The 22,136-nt window shown below is 36.9% G+C and overlaps 1 protein-coding gene across 1 annotated transcript in view; it reads right to left on the minus strand.

Moving 5' to 3' along the window:
• Nucleotides 1-22,136, minus strand: part of ADGRV1 (adhesion G protein-coupled receptor V1) — a 286,011-nt gene that overhangs the window by 22,357 nt on the left and 241,518 nt on the right. The window contains exon 88 of the mRNA XM_067315842.1: nucleotides 21,765-21,886. Within this exon, the coding sequence (XP_067171943.1) occupies nucleotides 21,765-21,886 (122 nt within the window). The remainder of the gene's footprint in view (nucleotides 1-21,764; nucleotides 21,887-22,136) is intronic.

A 22,136-nucleotide genomic window follows, 5' to 3' on the forward strand; every position in this document is an offset into this window, starting at 1 on the left:
GGCTATGTAGAACCCTGATTGTCATTGTTATCGTTATAACAATGAGTTTTTTTCTTTTAATGAATTCTTGCAACATCAAAATATCACAGAATCACAGAATGGTTGAGGTTGGAAGGGACCTCTGGAGATCATCTAGTCCAACCCCCCTGCTCAAGCAGGGTCACCTAGAGCACGTTGCACAGGATCGCATCCAGGCAGCTTTTGAATATCTCCAGAGAAGGAGACTCCACAACCTCTCTAGGCAACCTGTTCCAGTGCTCTGTCACCCTCACGGTGAAAAAGCTTTTCCTCTTGTGCCCACTATTTTCTCCATATTTGCTGTTACTCTGTGATATCTGACTGAGAAATGGGCAAGACCATTTATTTAGCAGCACTTCTCTCAACTGCCTTAAGAGAGTAAATCTACAATTGACGTGCTACGTCAGTAGCCCAAAACACATGAAAATTAAAAAAAAATCTGGCTTGGAGGGAACTCAAGGTTTATGGATTACTGATATGATTAATTCTCATATACCTTCTACCTAGAAGGCTTTTGGGGACAAGATTGATAAGAATAAGGTATTCTTGTCCTCTAGCAACCTCTGACTATTGGAAACACCTTTTGGGCATGCCACACTCAGGTAGAGCCACAGAGATGTTTTAGGAACTGAATAATTTCTCATCAGCTTCAAAACTCCCTTAGTTAAAACTGACCCCAGTAAGGATCTTACAATGGCATTTACTAGTATGTGACATGGGCTTTTTATAGCCAAAATAACAGATATGTACATTACTATATCAAGTTGTTACTTTGCCAGAGAGCTCTGACTGTCTCAGAAGTAGAGGTCCTGCTTAGCAGACTTTGCTATTAAATGATGATCATAGCAGCCTGACAGCAGTTTACACTCCCTACTCCCCTTGATTTTAATGAAAATTACTGTAGTTCTTTACTGCCTTTTTGTAGCATCAGAGACAGCAGAAGGCAAGTCTTATTTATAAAGTAGGAAGTTAACACTGTTTTGGGTAGGAATGCTCCTCAAAGAAGGGGAAACGTGGGCAAAAAAGAGGACAAGGACTAGACGTCCTTCCATATCTGACAAGTAGGTGAACACGAGTAGGTGGAGGTACAATAATATATTTGGCTCTGTCACTGAAATCATTCACTTCCTGGCTTGACATAATGAGCTGATTTTCCTTTCCCCTCTGTCCTCCTTGCAATATGTGCAAGGAAAGCACAGGATAAAAAAAAAAAGTACCCCTAAGAGTTCATAAGATCTTTTTTCATAAGAGAGTGTTACTCAAACTAAACTTCAAAGCAAATTCATATTAAACATGGATATAATGTCAGTCTTGTATTAGAACCTTTTAGTTGATACAGTTAGTCTTACAGAGTTTTAAAAATAAATGGTAGCTCTAAAACTTTGCATTTGCATTTTGCAGGTTACAACTTTTTTTTTAATGGAAAAATCACTGGCATAAAGAATTTACTTTGTGGCTTTTAAAACAAAAGCGTTAGCACATTCAGACAGGGTACCACAAATAAGCCTTGGACAAAAAGATGGAAACTTACATAAATTAAAAAGGGAATGAAAGGAACATAGAGGTAATTCCATTGACTGCCTCTAAACAGGGGTCACTGTCTACTTTTGAGATGTACAGAACACTTGGTAGAGTAATGACCTTGCAGTACTTATTTAGTTCTCTATTATTCTACCTATGAAAAAGCCTACACTACATGTTAATGCACAACAATGTAACACCAAAGAATATATATATTTATATTTATATTTATATATTTATATATCCGGAAATTGAGGAATGGGAACATTTAAATTTTCGTGCCTTGCTAAATTTATTGAATTTAGTGGGAATGTAGCTCTACCACTGTCAGCAACAGATAGCTAAGTCATGAAACACATTTCAAATTGTTTGCTCTGCTTGTACTTGGAAAACAAGAAGCTACTTTCCCTTTTGGAAATTCTCTCGAATGGATTAATGCCAGAAGTGACCTAAGATATACTTGAAGCACTAAACAGGAAAAATTTGGATATGACCTGTTCTGCAATCCATCCTGCTATCTGTGGAGTATTTCTTAAGAGGAAAAAATGATAGGAGCTGTTCAAGGATAGACTTTTCCATATTTTCAAAGCAATAAGCTTAGCTGTTGCTTTGGGGAAGGGGTTGGGTTTGGGGTTTTTTTTTAAGTTTTTCCTATTACTTAGCATGGAATATATGTCCTCTTGAGGTCTCCCTCTTTGTGTGAGGGCTGTGGATTGCTGTCTGCTCCTTCCAGCACCCTTGTATGCCAATAACTGCTGGCTCTGCAGTATCATGTTTTCTCACTGCAAAACCACCCAAAGTGTTTGACTGAGCTGTCTTGGCTGCACAGTGAAGCTCAATGTAAAGCAAATACAAAGAGCTGCCAATTCTCAGCCAGAGAAACAGAACTACACAGTAGTCCAAGAAGGGAGTACAAGATTGGAAAAAGCCTTTTTTTTTCTGTTCTGCTTTTAACTTTTCCTCTTTTTCGCTTTCTTGCCTTCAATCGCAGCTGAGCATCTACCATTTCTGCCATTGTCCCTTCTCCCATCAGTGCTATGAGAAAGACTTGTTGCCTGCTTGTTCCTCTGAGTCTGCACCATCACAGGTAGCCCTGGTGCAGCCTGCAAAGCGAGGCCAGCACACGCAGGTGCGCACCACCAACCTGGAGGCACACACAGGTTAGACAGCATGACAAACACTGACCTAATTATGCTTTCAATTCCAGACTGCACACACTCTTCAGAAGATAGCAGAAAAGATGGGATGATAAGCAAGTATTGAAAAGACTGATGAGAGGTAAAAGTAAATTTTTGAGGGAAGTGGAAAAAAGTTCCAAAGCAAGACACTTTTTTGAGTAGAAACTTTGCCAGACAGGTGGATTCTGAAGCAAATTTATGTTAAACAGGTCAAACATAAAGTCTATAAACCCCAGCTATATTGGCAAGTACTAGAAGTCTCATTTACCTGTGTGGCAGTGCCAGTTCACATGATCCACTGAATGTAAAAATCCATAGTCTAACGCTCACCATTGTATCCCAGTAAGGACAGCAGAAATAGTAATATACTGACTGTACTTGATTCTTTACACCTGCATCAAGCACAGTATCTCCACTGCTATAACGATGATGGTTCTTGCTGCAGGCTCACTCTGAAAACTTCGGTTTGATGTTATATATTGATACTAGTAAAACTGGCCAAGCCAGTTTCTCTAACTACTCTCAGTGGAACACTGCTGCCTCTCTTCTTCAAATACTTAGCTTCTGCCTCACTGCCATTCCAAGGCCTTTTTGGTTAGAAGTGTTTCAAAGCTACAAACTGCCTGTGAGATTTTTTTTTAAGCCGGTTTTTGTGTTGTCTAAGATATAACATACATTTTCTGAGTAACAGAAATACATATTATTTTGTGTTTATTTATAAATATATATTCAATTTAACATAGATATACTAGGCACAGGCATAACATTTCCTATCAGCACAATTATTCTTTGAGCACAATGAACAAGTAAGGCAAGTTTTAGCACACAGGTGAAATCCATTTTAGGCCTTAGATAACTGTGCTCCACATGGAACTATCTTTGAATTCAAATACAGAAACATTCAAAGTGCTTACATTCAGTTACTTGTAATTGCATTCCCTGCTTTAGCTTCAACTTCACTTATAACACAATATCACATTACTAGATACAACTTTCTGGAAAAGATTTTTTTTTTTTCTCGATGAAGAAGTATAAACAAATAATGAAGACTATACTTACCATTATGAATCAGGACAACATAATGCATTTACTTATGTGACACACTTTTGTTACGTTACCTTTACTGCAAAAATAGAGTGAATGAAGTGTAAACTGAATTTCTTGATTTGGAAAGGAATTTAGCAAGAAAATGAAAAAGTAATGATAGTAGCAATCTTTCCAGACTTTGCTGAAAGCAACAGAAAAGGAATCAGAGATTATGATTTCATCTCACATATGAATATCACACATACATCACTTCAACTTCTACACTGAAAAAAAGTGCTATAATACAATCCATTATAAGCATGAAAACAGAAGACAGATTAGTAGACAAAACATTTAAAATTTCAGTAACATTTTGGTCTATAGAAGAATGTCACCCCAGGAAGGCATTTTTATGCTAGGCAAGTGAACCCCTATCAAGTCAGATCATTTATTACTATTAATCCTAAAATAATGGGCAGTATCTGCTCCAAGATGCTATTTCTAAACAGTTTTTAAATGGTAAATAAATTATTAACACACAGTTTTGACAAAAATAGTGTGTGTTGCAGATGTTTATAAGCGCAATATTTGTGGCACGGCTGTTGTGATAATTATAGCAGCCTGTTGGACTTTAACAATGTTTATTTGATTAAGCACTTACTAAAACATCTAGTATTTAGTAAGTCTTAATTATATATATGAAAGTGAAATTTTAATATAAAACATGATCCACTTTAATGATCACTCAAAAAGCCTTTGTCCATTGAGGATGATGATGCCTAGAGTCCTCATCTGACACCCGCAGAAGTTTGCATATCCCACGGCAAAGAGCAGTGATACGGAAGAGCCAGGCCAAAAGCAGTGTAGCTGAGTAAACAGTGCTGAGCCCAAGCTTAGAAGCTTTGCCCCTCAGCACTGCACTTACTGCCTCTGCCTCTTCGTTGACGTAGCTATACTGCTTTTGGCTCCAAAGCAGATGTGGTTCATAACAGCTTAGGATTATCTGTGTCATACGACATAGCACAGTGTAGATATTTTAAACGGTAGCCCGTGAATGAAACACTCACACTTTAAGGATGCACTGACATTGTTTTGCAAAATTTTTTATATTTTTACATGTTTTTCAGTATTTGCAGAATGTGCTAGCAGGAAGGTTTCACTTCCAATGGAAAGACTAGGTTTTTCCATGCTCTTGGAAGGTAACTGAAATTAAGATTTAATTCAGTTTGTTAAGGAAAAGGATCTCATAGGCAATGAAATGAGCTTAATTCCATCATGCAGTAGGAGAGGATACAATAAACTTACAGGCTCCTTTCTTCTGAGATTCTTTTGCTGCTATAGCCTACTTCAGGTCAGCAAGGGATAGCAGTGAAGACAGCGGTAAAGGTCAGACCTATGAATTCTGATCCTCTCCTTCTGCAACACTGGCTGTGAAATTACTTCTTCTCAATGGGATATGATGAAGTAACCTACAAAACAAACCTAAACCACAAACTGCATGACTCTTCCATCTCTCTACATGAAGTCTTTGAGTGTTGACCTGATGACTGAGCCCTCTTTTGTTAATAAATAAAAATGATTAAACCCTTTAAACTTTACCAAGCACTTTTTAAAGAGATACAGTATACGGTATATCTTAGGTTTGTATGTGAACAAAGCTAATAAAAAAATCTTTAATTCACTAGATGGCTAAATCTGTACATGTAACATGTAGAAATCATGTTCTTGGCAGAAAGCTATTGCTATGATTTGGGGATTTTTTTATTTATTTTTGCATTCTTTATATTGGTACTAAGCAACAGGAAATTAACAGGCAAGTAAGTTAGACATCATTTATTATTATATACAGCATTATTTTCTTCAAGTACATGCTTGACATTTTAGCTATTACAAATCTGTCTTACCAAAAACTAAGCCAAGCATGTTAGCAAAGTGACTAAGCAGTGTATGCTAATGCTCTTTGCCAATGGAAAGGAGGAAGGCAATGGGAAGCAATCCAGAAAGAGCTGTTTCCAGGAAGAGGAGTGTCTTTATTTAGATTATGTTGAAAATCATTCACCCCACAGTTCCTTATATTCTCTATTTTTACAGAAAACTAATGAACTACTAGCACCATCCTTGGCATACAATCCATTTGGAAAATACAGCACTGGAGGCAATACAAAATAAGAGATTGGTAGTGGTATGGTTTAATAAACTGAGCACAAATGTGAACTATAGGAGCCATTAAATTCTCATCTTAAATCAAAGACTGCTGTGTGGCCCTACACAAGTTATTTCTCCTCCCATGGCTTTCATTCCAGCCATCTATAAAACAGAGGTGATAGTACCCATCTCATAAAAGTAATCTGAAGATTGACAGGCTTGTAATAATTCATACTTATATGACAAAATGCTACACAGCTGACATTACTAGTTATAGGCCATATGAACCATGAAAAAATGAGAGTCATTAAAAATAATTTATTCTCAGTTTTTCAAATATTTTATCCAAGTATCCTATTATGGTAATTTTCACAAGCAAAAAAGACTACTTGTGATTGCTTTGTAATTTTTTCACAATATATTCAGTTAAAATATATATTACATTAATAAAACTGCATTTCTCAAGTTTTCCTATACCTTTGTCCAAAATACCCCAAATAAGGTCTCCTTTTTTCTACAGATATATTTTATTAGAGACAAAACTATAAAAATTTTTGTTAGTTAAAACATTTATAAAATTTTATGTTATAAGGGCTACCATAAAGATACTTTCTCCACTTGGTTTTCATGTGTCCTATAGGAAAGTAAGACAGTTACATGTTTTTTCAAGGGGTTAGGAGAATAACTTGAACCAAAACTCACCACATATGACTAGCATAATCACGGACAAATTACTTAGACTATTTCTACACTGATGCTTAAGAAAAACTTCAGTTGGTCCAAGAATCTCATCCTCTCACTATGTCCTATCCTATAGCCTATGAAAGACATCTACACTCTGTTTATTTGACAAGCAAAGCTCTTGTGGTAATGTGGACAGAAATGATTTATTTCTCCTTCTGAGATTATCTATTTCTTAGGGAAGAATGAAAAAAGGATCTGAAACAGGGCCTCAAGACAGGCAAAGAAATATTAGAACTGGTGCTAGCACACTTTCTATGCTCAATATATGCAACGTTTAGATGAATTAAAAAAAAAAGCTATGCAGAAGGGGACAGAGAAACAGGTAAGGACAGGGTTCTCTTCATAACTAAAGCTCGGTAGAGTTTCAAGGATGGGACTGGATTCCTGCTGTGGAAAGAAGGGTAGAAGCTTAGCTGCTCATTGCAAAATCTTCCACAGTACAGGCCTTAGTGCAATCTTAAAGCAGAGACACCATCTTTATTCCTCTCTGAATCAGTTCATAGGAACATGTGATAACGTTACGTTGGAAGGGACCTTGTTTCAACTTATGCCTGTTGTCTCTCATCCTCCCACCATGCACCACTTTGAATAGGCTCGTTCCATTTTCTTGATGACCTCCTCTTATGTCCCTGGCTATAAAAGCTGGCAGCGTGCCCATCATTCTGGCCTCTTGTCTAACTGCCTCCTTGTACTGCCTGTCTTGTGTGTCCAGTTGTTGTCTCATGTCCTAAATTAAAAATTGTTTAGGGCACAGAATATCTTTTTGGTCTGTGTTTGTAGAGTATTTGATACAATGAAATCCTGGCCCATGCATGAACTCTGGAGCACTACAATTAATAAATAATCATAGTTTCTGCATCTCTGGGAATACTCAAGACTAAATAATTGCCAGGCATTAACATTTACTGAAAGGCAAGTATATAGTTACTCTGATAAAGCAAGTTATCCTAGCTTGAGCTTATTTCTCAAGACTTTAGAAGATGTTCATCAGCAAAAAATAGTGTAATAAGGAAAGGACAAGCATCCTTATCATTAAAGGACAACATGAAAGTGACCAATTCCTGATATGAATAGTAATTATTTTCACTTTTTCTTTTCTTTTTAAGAACACAAAGAGGCATTTCCATTTAATACAATATTTTAGTATCAAGAGCTTCAATACTGAAACATTCTATTAATTGAAAATATTCAGAAAACAGGAATCTATCATGTATGCAGTGAAGCATCCTCTAGAATCACATCTCTCTCTTTACAGACCACATGAATAAACTAGCTTACTAATTTAGGTGCCTAGAGGTGGGTAGTGTTACTTACCCTTTTTTGTCCGCTGATATAAATGCAATGACAGAATTGAAAATTGATCTGTAGCACATATTTTCTTTTATGAAGCAAAAATTTCTGTCACATAGGTTGGTATATTTGGCTATTAATAGGTGGTTACACAAAAGTTAGCGTGGGAATATTAAAACTTTGCAGGAAAGCAACAGTCTTCATGGTGAGAATCACTGTTTTCCTAACCTCTTTCAAAAGTTAGGAATGGAAAAAAGGTTCTGTAAGGGCTTCTGGCTCCACTCCATTCAGAAAGGAATTATTCTGCCTATTAAGACGCTAGATTCCTGTTTCCTGGAGCTCAAAGAATTAATCCTAGAGGGTGCTGAGGCCTAAGAAATACTGAAAATTCAAAATTCTCTAGTTGGTCTTCATGGTAGCTGATAATTTCTCAGGAAAAGTGTTGCAATTTCCAGCCTGCTTTCCTGTTACAGGTTTTCTGAAACACAATCACAATATGACAAAGTCTCTCTTTGGACAATGTGCACACCAATAGATCATATGTCTTATTTACATACACATACACATGTGTGCACACTCATACAATAACAGGATACCCCTGTCAAAACTAAGTCTTCTCCTCATCCTCTTTTAAGAAGACATAAAAAGAACAAAGAAAAAATATCAGTATAGTTACCAGTTTTGCAATTTAGGTTCTAATATATCTCTGTCACTAAAACTTTCCATGACTCTGTTGTAACAGCAAAACAACACATCTGAAGATTTAAACAAATAATAAGCTGACAGTACAAGTTGATTTGGTGCTTTTTTTAATCCAATTGACCTTTGTCAAGGCAAAGGCAAAAGAGCAACACTTGACATTTTGCTCAAAATAAAGAAAACATAATTTAGCAATTTTCATCCAACTGTGGTTAGCTTCAGCTTCACAGTTGCTCAATTCTTTCCAGACACAAATGATTTGCAGTCCTCACATGCATTAGAAAGCTTCCTGAGAGAGCTGTTACTAAGTGGGTATATTCAGATCTCACATTTAACTGTTGACATGTTCCTCTTTGGGGAAAAAATGTCTATTACAAAAATTCAGTATGAAGAAAAGCATTGGCAACATTACACTTAAAAAAGTTCAAATCGACCAACTTTGGAATGAATGCACGACAGTACAGCTAATGTTCCTTAAATTCATGATCTTTTTTTTTAATAGAAGGAAATACTAAAACTATCACAGAATTTAGTGGCATGAGATGACAGCCACAAAGAGTATTTCTGAGCAGATTAGGTATTTAACTGTTTGTGCATACAAATTGTAAGTGGCAGACCACTGTGCTAGCAAATGTGTTCAATGTGAATTTAACTTTCAAAGCAATGTTCTAAGCTTTCTTTATGCCCTCACACCAGCTTGTCTTCAGATCAGAACTGAGGTGTTGGAACTCAAAAAGTTGTTCTGATTTAGGGTCAACTCTGGTAAAGGATGTAAGTCTCTAAAAACTGCCTGCTGAGAGAGGGGATATATTATCTTGGGTACCGCACAACACTAATGTGATTATATAGCTGCTGGAACAAGGCCAGCTACGTGTGCAGACACAGAACAGATGATTGCTGACATGTAAAATACTCTCAGGCTTCTCCAATAAGTTTTTCAAATCCCTGTTCGTTGTTAATACATTTTTTTTCCTGCACCTACCATATACAGAATTCATTTTTCTTGAACAATGTGCTCAGAACTGTACACAGGATTCCAAATAGTGCATCACCAGCACCTTTTACAATGGCATTAATATCTCTATTGGGTACATATTAGCATCATATTTGCTTCTTTTATGGCTGTATCATCTTGGTGATTCGTATTCATGCTGTGATAAAGCGGTACACCCACCTCAGTTTCTGTTCCTCAGTTCTATCTAGCTAACCAAGTTTATAGCAGAAATTCTTTCACTATTAGCATCATAATTTTGCACTTAGTGTTGTCAGAGCTCATGTAATTTGTATTAATTCCACAGAATAAAGATGATCCATTTCATTGTGTATGATACATCAGTCCTTCTCTGAATAACCAATACCTCCTAATTTTGTGTAATCAAAAAGCTATATTAGCATTTTTTATGCTATAGTCATAATGAAAATACTGGAGAAGATTGATCTCAAGATGCAAAATTATTTGTTTTCTTATTTTTCCCATTTAGTCAGAGCTTTACTCTTACTCCTCCAATTTTGTTGTGCTACTGTATCAAATACTTCCCTAAGAGCTGGACAGATTTGCTGCACTTCTTTTGCCTGGATTAGCCAACTTCTCATCAAGATAATGACTTAGACTACTATGCCTAACTTCAGTAAATCCAAGCTGCATTTCTAACTTACTTTCAAGTATCTCATCTTTAATATTGAAATTCAACTAACAGGCCCATAGTTGCCAATATCAAAATATCCTCATTAAATATATTTAGTATATAAGGTATAACTGAAACTATGTTGTGGCACAGAAGGTTTTGATGACTTCTAGAAGTCCCTTTTAGGTTTAATTTTGAGGATTTTTTGCTTACTTTATTCCAAAACACTTCAGAGAAAAAAAGGAAAGTGTACTTTCATATCAAAAAGTCATTGTTTCTTTTGGCAAACTAGCTGCCCTTCAGTCCTAACAGGAACTGTTAGAGCCTGCAAAAATACAGTACTTCTGAGAAGAACCCATTAAACAGTTCCTTTTAGCGTAACTCTGTCCTAGTTTGGGCAACTTCTAACCCATTATTGCCTAAGCTGGCAAAACCATTATCAATCACACTTAGAGCATTGTTCTGTCTTCACTGGAAAATAAGAATTTGCAGTCTATCTGAAGGTAGAGTAACACAAGAAGAAATTTTAAAAACTACTATGAGAAAAAGCTACCCAGGATGCATCTCACTGACAGTTCACGATATTTTTAGCTATATCTTGCCCACAATAGATAAGAATTTCACTAACTGATAAAACTTACTAAGTGGTCCATTTATTGTTTGAAATTTCACAGAGTCTTATACTGGTTGCAGTATGCAATAGTATTTTTAGTCACATGAAAAAAGTTCCTTCTTGCATTATTCTATTAGGACCATACACTTAAATGCTTGGATTTTCTCCTTCCCAGTCTTGTATACATTTTTCATACCCCTTCCCTATTCTCTTCTGCTTCAAATTTGACAAGTCATCCTATGAATTAAGGCTAGGTGGTGGGCCTTAGCTCATATTCCTTGGGCTCTCATTAGCTGGATGGCATTCCAAAAATGTACACAATTTCCAGCAGCAGCATGTGTTTAAAATGTATTATATGTCAAGGATAAAATAAAACACAGAGAACAGAAGCTGCTTTTAGTCCAGCAGAAAAAAATGATGGAGTCAATTTTTATTGAATTCCTGTTATTTCAGTGTTATTTCAGAATTAAATCTTAGTCAGCATATCATGATCTCTACTGAAATTGCATATCACGAATATGTTGAGTAATAATGAAACTATCAGAGATAAAAGCAATAATGCCATTTACTCTTTCCACAGTAGTTGCTTGGAGACCACCAAAGCTGTATATAAAAATAACAGAATGATTTGTCTTTTTTAACCAGAGTTTTATAAACCTCCACACAAGGCCTCATCTGTATTTATTACCAGCAAAAAGCAGAAAGCATCCTTCTCGTTTACTGGTGAAACATCAGCCTTGTACAGTATAGAGGGCTCTTTAGCAGGAAATGTGTGGGTGGAGGAAGAAGAAATGGTTATTTTTCTAGGGGCTATTAGCATGTTACATGCATTTACTTCACAGAAAAGTTCATATTAGCCTTCATAATATAATGAATTCAGCATGAAGATATATATGTGTATATAAAATTCTGCAGTGCTGAAACATGAGAAACGTATAACTCATTGCCCATAACTCACTGCCCCATAGTTATTCCTAAAGATGGTTAATATTTTACCTAACCTTTTCCGCCTATATCATTTCCAACTTTTAGGATTTTATTATTAGTCTTATGGTATTCGGTGCTTTTCTTAAAACTCTTGATCTTAGGGCCATGTGACTGGTTTTATTGTCTATTTATCACAATGAATAGCTCGCAAATAGAGCTTCCAACAGGTCAAATCATAGAATCACAGAAAAGTTGGTTGGAAGGAACTTTTGGAGGACATTTAGCCAACTCAAAAGGCCAGGCTACTGATTAGGTCAGTACGACTTTGTGCAGCTGAATCCTGAAATCCTCTGAAAATGGTGATCCAAAACCTCTCTGGGCAACATGTTCCAGTTCTGCTCTTCCCCCTAGTGAATTATTTTTCCTGCTGTCCAACCTGAACTTTCCAAGCTGCAGTTTGTGACACTGCCCTTTGTTATACCACCTGGCACTACCAAGAAGAGTTTGGTGCCCTCATCTTTTTAACAACCCTTCAAGAATTTGCAAGCTGCTATCACATTTTCTATTAGTGTCCTCTTCACCAGACTGAATAAGCCCAGCTCCCTCAGCTCCTTCAGAACTACTTCACAGAGTAGCCCTCTCCTGGACTCTCACTTTCTCTACATACCTCTTGAACTGGGGGTCCCAAAACTGGACACAGGATTCCAGGTGTGGCCTCATCAGCACTGAGTAGATGGGGATAATAACTTCACTCAATCTGTTGGCCACGTTCTTGGCTTGCCTTATTTACAAGATGAGTCCACTGCTGTGTCATACTCGGCCTGACACCATCGTATGTCCTTTTCAGCAGGACTAATATTCAGCCATATTTTTCCAAGCCTGAACTAATGCATGTGGTTATTCTGCCTTAGAGCATAACTTTCCACTTCTCTTCATTGAACCTCATGAGTTTTTTCCTCAAGTTTATCACGTTCTCTCCAGACTAGTTCTGCCATCTGTCATGTCAGCCACTCCCCCTAGTTCAGTGTCATACACAAACTTCCTGAGGTTACATCCGACCTTTCTAAAATATGAGAGTAATGCTATCTTTTTTTTCTAGTCATCAGGCATCTCCTCAATTGCCATGATTTTTTAAAAATGATAGTGGATGCACAATCACAAGGACCACCTCTTTCAGCACTTTCAGATGAATCCATTTCAGCCCCATAGATCTGACAATGGCAACTTCTCTAAGCAGTCCCTAACCTGCTACTTCTCTACTGTTTGCTGGTTCTTTCCTTCTCAAACTGTGCCAGTGTATGCGGAGGTCAGGCAGCAGGCTTTGCCTGTAAAGACCAGTTGGAAAAAAAAAAGACATTGAGTACTTCAGCCAACTGTAAAGAAATCCATTATTTTCAAAATTTAAAATCCAAACTCATGACCTCTGAATTCTCTGAGTTGATAGTGCTTTATCAATTAATGGTCTTAAAATAATAGTACAGAATTTAAAAGCCTGGATTTAAAGGCAAACTACAGCTTGATTCTACATTCTGATTACACTGAGAAATTTCATTTAGCTGAATTACTGAAAAAATTGCTATATATGATAATACAAGGAGATTGGCAGCAATGTAAAATGAAAAGTCATAGATATCAAATCAAGTTGATTATTACTGTATTCTCCACATTAAGAAATGTAGATGCTTATTGACAGAGCTGGAAGCAGAAAAGAATACATCTGATCCCAAGTTCTTTCAGTGGCTATACCTCCATTGAATGTAGCAACACATATTATAGCTACATTACTTATCTGTGATAGAGCATTTGGACACTGGGGTGGGGGCAGCACCCTAAAATGGCCAGTGCAGCTCCCCTTGCCATTGTACGGCCAAAGTCTGCAGGGTCTGTGGGATGATGGTGGTAGGGGCCCTGCAGACCTTCTGTGGCACGTCTGTGACATGGTCTGAGGTCACTGTGGGACATCCTGCCTCACAGCGATACCTCCCCTCTCCCAGGGTGCCCCCAGCCTTCCCCACACTTCACTGAGGTGCAGAGGAGGAGGAGGAGAGTGGAAAAGGATAAGTTTCCTAACTGGAAATACAGAAATGATCGAGCTTCCATTTGTCAAGCTCCCAGCACTCAGGGTGCTCAGCCTTGATGGTAAGGCCTTCAGGAGCTCTTCCGGGAGGCATAATTCCTACTAATACTACTATTTTTCTAATGGAATGGGAAGAACTGCTTCGTCATCTTCTATCTTAGAAAATTATTAGAGTGTTTAGACAGTTTTCCTAAGATACATAAATATAAAGTCCTTCAAGAACTGCTAAAGGAACTTAATGGATGCTGAAAGTCCTAAAATGTTATTTAACAACTATTTTTGTTTAAAGGAATACATTACAGAATCACAGAATCGTTGAGGTTGGAAGGGACCTCTGGAAGTCATCTAAGTCCAACCCCCCTGCTCAAGAAGAATTATATTATGTTTTTGCAAATATAGTTGGGCATTGATTTAAATATTCACTAAATATTTTTGGTTGATAATTGGTCCAAAATCCAGAAAGTCAAAGCACATTCCAGATTCTTTCATGCCGTATTTTTTGAAATTTATTATGCATTATTTGATCCTTTCATCATCATGGACGCAGCTTTAGACACAAGCCATTCTGTCCTGATATCAGTTTCTCCTATGAAATGTTTAGTCCCAACCTAACAATATTTTCTTTGTTCACTTGATACTGCACACTTTTTTGCTGTGTTTTGCTTTCAGCTTAGACTGATATTTGGGTCCATTACGTAAGGACTAGAACAGGTAATGGGAATGTATTATAATAACTTCATAATTCACTATGGTAATTATATAGTAGAGTATGTGCAGGGTGATAACTAGGAAATCAGTTGTTTCTTCTTTAAGAAAGAACTTAGTATGAAGTAATACATATGGAAAAAGGAATATAAACTTGAACACTGCATTGTCTTGATTCATTCATTATTCAGGCTACTCAGATGGCTTCATATGTTTGATCTGGTAGCATAAAGCAAACCAATGCTATTGGCACACTGATGTTTTCAACCCAAAAGGCAGTCTGTGTTTAGCTGCTGATGTCAAAACGTGAGAAGTCTTTGATTTCTTTGTCTGCTTTATATTAGCTCTTTTTACTGTTTTGTTTAGAGTAAATGAACAAATAAATGTACAGCCTTTCTCAACAGTGGCCAGACTTGCAAGGTTTATGACTTTAGCTACAACAGCTTCTTTTCCTATTCCTTTGTTGTTCACTTATTAAACAAGTGAACTGTACTGAGTATATTATTTTCTCCCCTTCCAGGTACAGTATGTCTGGAAGACAGCCAAAGTCTTCAGAATCAGTATGAGAATCTACTTTATTGCAACAATGTCAAAATACAAAGCCTGCTTGGATCTGTTTGTTTTCTAGGTACTGCATGAATCCTTTAAGCTATGTTTAATGATGCTTAGTTTATGCACTCAGTCATCTCAGCTGATGGTAAAGGGTTTGGTATCGCTTTTATTATTTACGTCTGAATGAGCTTATGTACTTTCTTGATACTCTGCTTGTAGTTCACCTTATCCTGGCAGTACTATGATCACTTCACTGTCTTTGTTGGGCTTATCTGGAGTAAAACATCACTTTTTTTTTTTTTTTTTTGCATAATCTTTAAGAAGCCTTTGTGGCCCAGCACATTTACTCATATCCCACTGTCTAGCATTTGATTTTGTTTGTTTGTTTGTTTTTTCCTTTACAACTTTGCCTCTTTAATACCGAATCCTTTAGAACCTGATTTTCATAGTGGCAATTACCACTATGTCATTTTAGTTACAAAAGTCCATAAAAGGAAAAACAATAGGATTTCCAAAAGGGAAGCGCTAACTACAATAGATGTGTTTAATAGTTAAGGAAAATTTAATTTAAGGATACCATCATAATATAGCCTGCTCCTTTCTTCCTCTGAATTCACTCAACTCATTGAAAATTCTATACCTCAATGCCACCAAGATGATTGTAAGTCTATGTGGCACAACACACATTGCATCAGTACAGGAGTAAACTTGGTGAGTGCCAACATTACATTTACAACTGTTAAAGTATTTTATTTTGAGAAATCTAGCAATTATTAATGTAGAAATAAATATCTATATCTAGTTTGGAGATGACTATCAAGAGTATCACTCTTGTATCACACATGAAATTGAAAATATCACTGCAATATAACCTAGGTAGCAACCTCAGCTGATATCCATCTTCTAGTTCTGATGAACACCTGATCCAGATGCCTTCCTACCAAATTCGAAGCAAAGCCTTTACAGGTCTCAGGATCATACAAAAACCTACAATGTACTAAAGCTGATGGAATCTCTTAGAGTTACGTGACTCTCATTACAGAATATCAGCGGCTCTGTAATGTAGACAGGGTACTGTGGAGAAAGCTGGATTACCTTTAACAAGAAACCTTGCTGAAGCATCATGCGATTCCACACAGGCCAGTCTGCACTGCCAAGAAGCTGAGGGTACCCGCTGAGCTCTGTACTGCCCTGGTTAGCTACATGTGGTCCCTCTTACATAAAGGTAGCTCAGGGGTATCTAATATCATCTAGTTTGCAATGTAGATACATATCCTAAGTTACAGGACAGAAGGCTGGGGTGTCCAGGGCAGGGTGCCAGAAATACAGCCAAATAATAACCAAGATTGTACCTGAGAAACTGTAAAAACAAACTGAGTCAGCTATGGGGAAAGCCTCATAGTCTATCTAAAGCCTAATCCCAAGCCCTCTGCAAACAGTAGGACAAGTTCCACCCACCTCAGTGAACTTTGGATCAGGCCTTAATGGAATGGTAAATAAGCCACTGATGATGTAGCTGTACAAACCCCAAACACCCCGTTAATCTCATGAAAAACACAGCGCTCATTTATATTAGTATAGCATATGCAAAATGCCTTGTGAAATCCTAACCTTTAGAGACAAACAGCTTAAGATACCAGTTCATTCTCTTATTCCTGCCCCCAACAAATATATTGTGAGTAAATCTGCTTAGGCAATCAAATGTAAAGAGACAAATGTTCCTCTCTGTTTTGCAATTGAAAAGATCAGGAGCCAAGGCCTTTCACATGAGAACAGGGAGTATGTTTCTGTGACACATATGCTGCCTGGGTAGTATAATCGGGAACACACTGCTGAGGAACTCAAAACATCAGATATCCTAAATATGCTTCTCATCCTTTTCCTCTTATGCTTTTTTAAATTTATTTTTGGATTTCCTACTTTACAGAAGCTCACTGGATAGCTAAGGTTTAAGATACCCTTTAAACTTTCATTTTGGCCTCAGTGAACAGAAACAGTTTAGCTGTATTTATTTCCTGGGTCACTGTTTATTCAATAACCATGTAAATCAACTATTGTCTCCCCACACAGCACTTTGCATGTTTATTCCTGAAGTTACAGGGAAAGGACTAGCTTTTCTCTCCACGTATATGAATAGCTTGTACTATAAATACATCTCTGATGGAAACCGTTTCTTAAAGGAAGTGCTCGGAAACAATTTGTCCTTAGTAGATGATTTTTGTATCAAGTGCATTTCCTAGGATATGCTTGTCATAAGGCTAAACAACTAAATTGGATAATACAGAATGTCTTCTCAGTCTCCTGTGCTGAATCCATTTGGGTAACAAATACATCGTAATGTGTCATGTTTTGCTTTGTTACATGGTCTGTAACTCTTCAGCAGCAGGGAAGCAGGTCTCTGTTTCTTGTAAACTATTTCATGTTTTCTTTCCTGATGGGGAAAAGCTCTTAATGAACATTGAATTGTTCCTAACTGAAACAGGGCATGCTGTATAACAAAAATACCCACCAATAAATGGTAAAATAGCCTTGTATTGCAGAAACACTTGGCTTAGTTTTAATAATCACTATCAAATCTGAGAGCTGATAAAGACATAAGACATGGGAATGACATGGAAACAGCATACACTAAAAAATAGCTAGTTTCTCTTGAAATCATTCTGAAAATGTGTTATCCACTGTTAAATCCTATTTCATCTTTGTCTCTCCTTCCAGAATAGCAGGACTGAGATTAAAGCTTCAAAGGACACTGGGGACTGGCTGTCCATGTCAGGAATAAACCTTGCTTTGCCAAATTTGTAGGCCAGAAGGAATTTTCAACACTGACTGTATGCCTCCAGAGACTAGCCCTGCTAGCTCCTTATTCGTGAAAGTTATCATGTGTAAAAGCTTTACAAAACTTACAGCAAAAGATTGATTTATTCATTGTGAGTAGTATTTGTTATACATAATTTTTTTCTACACACAAATAATTTGCATATAGACACTTTCTTTTATTAAGATAATTCTATATATATGGTTATTTGATGAACAGCAAAAATTAAGGAAAATGGGTATTATTTACAAACTGTTCACATTGATCTTTCACTGTTTTTTAATTCACGCTGCATGTCTGGTCACCTCAGTCACACGGCAGTTTTTCTGTTTCCTGATCAGATAATTGTAATTTGTAAAACAGAAGAACAATATACGTGGTGTGGTTATTTAAAATGTGTTGGTGTTCCAGGAAATGGTTTTTTAAACATGTTTTATTGTAGAGGTATACAAAGCACTGACGACAACCGCCTATTAAAACAAGCAAAGAAACAAAAAACTGTAATATTGTGAAAGAAGATCTCCTCAGTTTCTACTACTCTTCTCGGGGTACACCACATTAGAAAGATTTTTTTTTTCCTTTAAACATTTGACAGCTTTATACTTCAAAAAGTATAATGTGATGGCTCTTCTACCTTGAGGACCTGATACTATCATCTCACTAGGGCAAGAAGCCAAGTATATCAATCCTGATACAAAAGAGACAAACCACAGGAGTGCAAGTTTCTTGAACAAGCTTATTTAGGGATTAGTTGGCAGACAGCATACATCCCCTCAATTCTTTACTTTTTTCTATTCCTGTATTCCATCCATAGTACTGCAATCTACCACGAATCTGCTAAAGAATCCTGTTGCAGAACTGTGATATCTGTCACTTGAAGGAGAGGTTGAAAACATTTAAAGACAGACTTGGAAGGACTAGGAGACTGAGTGATTCACAGAAAAGACTCACATTTTCAGAATATGTGCTCCTAGTTCAACAGACAAACTTGTTGAGGATAAAAGCAATATGGTTAACATTATATCTTCACAGCACAATTCATATCTATTTGGTGAAGCAGTTGCTTGTGTTGGTAGAGTTTCATAGTTATAAGTAGAAGGGCAACGCTGGCAGCCTGGCTTCACTGCAGGTTTGAAACTAGGGCTGTGCTCCATGCACAGTGTTGTAAGGTAATGGCAACAATCCGAGGCAAGCCCATGAGTTGGAAGGGTGAAGCCTGTAATATTTGAGGCTGAATTTTTCACTTCCTGGCTCCTTGAAAGGACACACTATCTCATCTAAATTTCTGAATATTTATTTCCCAGCTGTCTAATTGAGGGTGGAGACTCAACTGGGGACATATCTCTCAAAGATTAGAAGTGCAGCTACTAATGAAGGTTATTTGATCTTTGTGCATGACCCATTGCTGTTGCAAAACATAGCTGCTAGAAAAGCATAGTGCTTAATGATGAAAGTTATATTTATGTCAGGTCCTTGAGTACCAGAACAATATATGCAAAAATATATATTCTTTCAGTTACATGAAATTATGGATAGGAATAATTCTGACATCAAAATACCCATAAAGCCAAGTTCCTGCAATGCTGATAAGAGATCAGTCAACAACAAAGGATTAGCCAATAAAGGAAAAAATAATCTACTCCTCAAGTTCAAAGATTTTTAAAGGCATGAATGGAAAAAAAAAACCTAAAGGGCATTGCATTCATCCAACTGAAAAACTTCACATGGATTGAGAAAAGTAAATATTTTCATCCCACTATAAACTAGATTTAAACAAAATTCTAACTTAGCAAAGTTGCAAGGTCATGCAAAGGTGCTTCTCAAATATCAGTTATGACTTAAATATTATTCCAGGCATGCTTTTATACCTGTGTTTTCCATATTACCTACTACAATTCTACATCTTTGTTTCTTCGCTTGTCTTTACTTGAATAAGACATTCTAAGTTATATAAAACAGACTAATATAAAGTCTCTTCTTGCAGTCATACAGAAGGGTCAACATTTTGGCTATGAATGATCCTTCTTGAGGTTACTCACAGACTATTCATATCAATCTTCTCTAAATATCCCCTGGCAAAAAAGTCATTCTATTTTAAGTCAAATATCCACACATATTACAGTGCTAGTGCAAAAGTGATACCTCCAGAATAAAATCTCAGTTATGAGATACCTTCTCCAAAAACTTGTATCAAAGGTAGACCGATGTAACACAAAGCTGTAATGGACTGTAGAAATAATTCTTCATAGAAAGACAATAAGGAAGGATATACACATAGGTATATAAAAAGATATATATCTACATATACATACATGCACCTGTCACCCACCACGCATTGATGATTTATATCAGTGATATGTTTTACTATAAAGCCACAATAGCTATGGTTTTACTCCTGGGGGGTTGCCTATACTCTGCAATTTTGCAGGGGGAGAGGAAAAGGAGGGAATGTCCATTGCTAGTGGCTATAGCAATAGCCAGTTCTGCAGAGCTGTGGTAGTCTCACTGAGAGGAAGCCCAGGTGCCTTCTTAAAAATCAATTTTATTTGCTCACAGAGAATTACCATTAAGAATTTTTAAAGGGTAAGAATATACTTGATATTAAGGGGTAGAAAAACTGAGAAATCTTGTTTGCATAACTCCAAAGAAAAAAAAATTGTAACCCTAATTTGAGCCATTTCACATGCCAATATAGACTGCATAATTAGATGCATTACAAGGAGAATAAGCTACATTTCGTTTTTCTCAGTTTAAAAATATATTTGTGTCCAAGACGTACATTTTGCAAATGTGTAGATTTCTGCTTGAGGAAAACCCCACTTTTTGTACTCAATTCTAAAATTAGTCTGTTTTGAATTCTAAAATTAATCTGTTTTGTGAAATAACACCCTTTTTATTAATTTCTATTTCATGAGGTTCAAGGATTTTGAATATAGGTAAATAATACATGACAGACCTTAGCAGGATAACATGGATATTTCTGTGATAAAGATGGCCAAAGAACTTACACAGCCTAGATACATATATATTTAATTCCTCATCATTTCACAGTTTTCAGGCATTTCCCACACTTGATACTGTGTCCTCTGTTCTGTAAACAGTTCCACACTATATGGTATTGTTTTAAATTCAGTGTAATACAGTATTGAGTACAAGGGAAGTACATACATGTATGAAATTCTGCAAAGGCCTATTTCAGTGGAATGGATCATTCACATTAATATGTAGCCCTATTTATCAAGGTGAGTTTACATTCATTTTTGTATTTTTTATAACTAATATTCAACATCTAGTCTATATTTAAATTTTTCATTGAAAAGATCTTTGTTTTACCAATATGTATGCTGTATGAGAAAAGCTAAGCCTCAAGGCTCACTCTAATAATGAAAAAACTTTAATATTAAAGTTACATAATATTAAAGCTTTGAGGTTTTTTTTAAGTAGCATTAGCAGATACAGAAAACTGAGGTATTCAGTGTTTTTGCAATGGATGCAGACACTTCAGTTTTATTGTTATAATCACCTCAGTAATGTCTTATGTAAAGAAGCAAGTAGTTTTCTTTCCTGGTAAATTAACGATGAAATTAAATCTATGCGATTATTGCCATTGTATCAAAACAATGCATCTCTTCCTTGAATACATATTCTATATGTTAATTTCAGAAATAAGTAGCATACGTAATTAGCACTGCCCATGTGTCACAGACTAACCTTCATTTGTTTCTGGTTTTTGTTCAGCTAGTCAAGCTGAAATGCCAAGCGTATTACAAGCAGTGGAGATGATCCCAATCTCAGTAACAGGACAGAAGGAAAAAGCACCAGCTCTTACCTGCAGGCTGTTGAAGATGATAAAGAAGACCAACATCCAGAGGTGCCTGTAAGCCATGTGCAGTCCTCCCCACAGCCAGGTGACGGAAATCAGGGCAAAGAGATACAGGACCAACGGGATCTCTGAAAACCATAAATACAGTCTATCAGTTAATGTGCCTTGTTAATACCACTTTTTAATGCATTACCAATGCAGAAAGAAGTTTTCTGATCTCTGGCCTAACCTTGGAATCTGTTCCCCAGCAGTGGGCAGCCGTGTCTCTGCGGTCACCCTTCTCCTACCCTGGGCTGGGGGGCTGGGGCTCCTAGGGCCCCCCGCCACCCGGGACACCTGTGGGAGTGCATGGCCGGCTGCAGAGGGCCTGGGGGAGTG

This window comes from Apteryx mantelli, chromosome Z (genome assembly GCF_036417845.1).
Source record: "Apteryx mantelli isolate bAptMan1 chromosome Z, bAptMan1.hap1, whole genome shotgun sequence".
NCBI lineage: Eukaryota > Metazoa > Chordata > Aves > Apterygiformes > Apterygidae > Apteryx > Apteryx mantelli.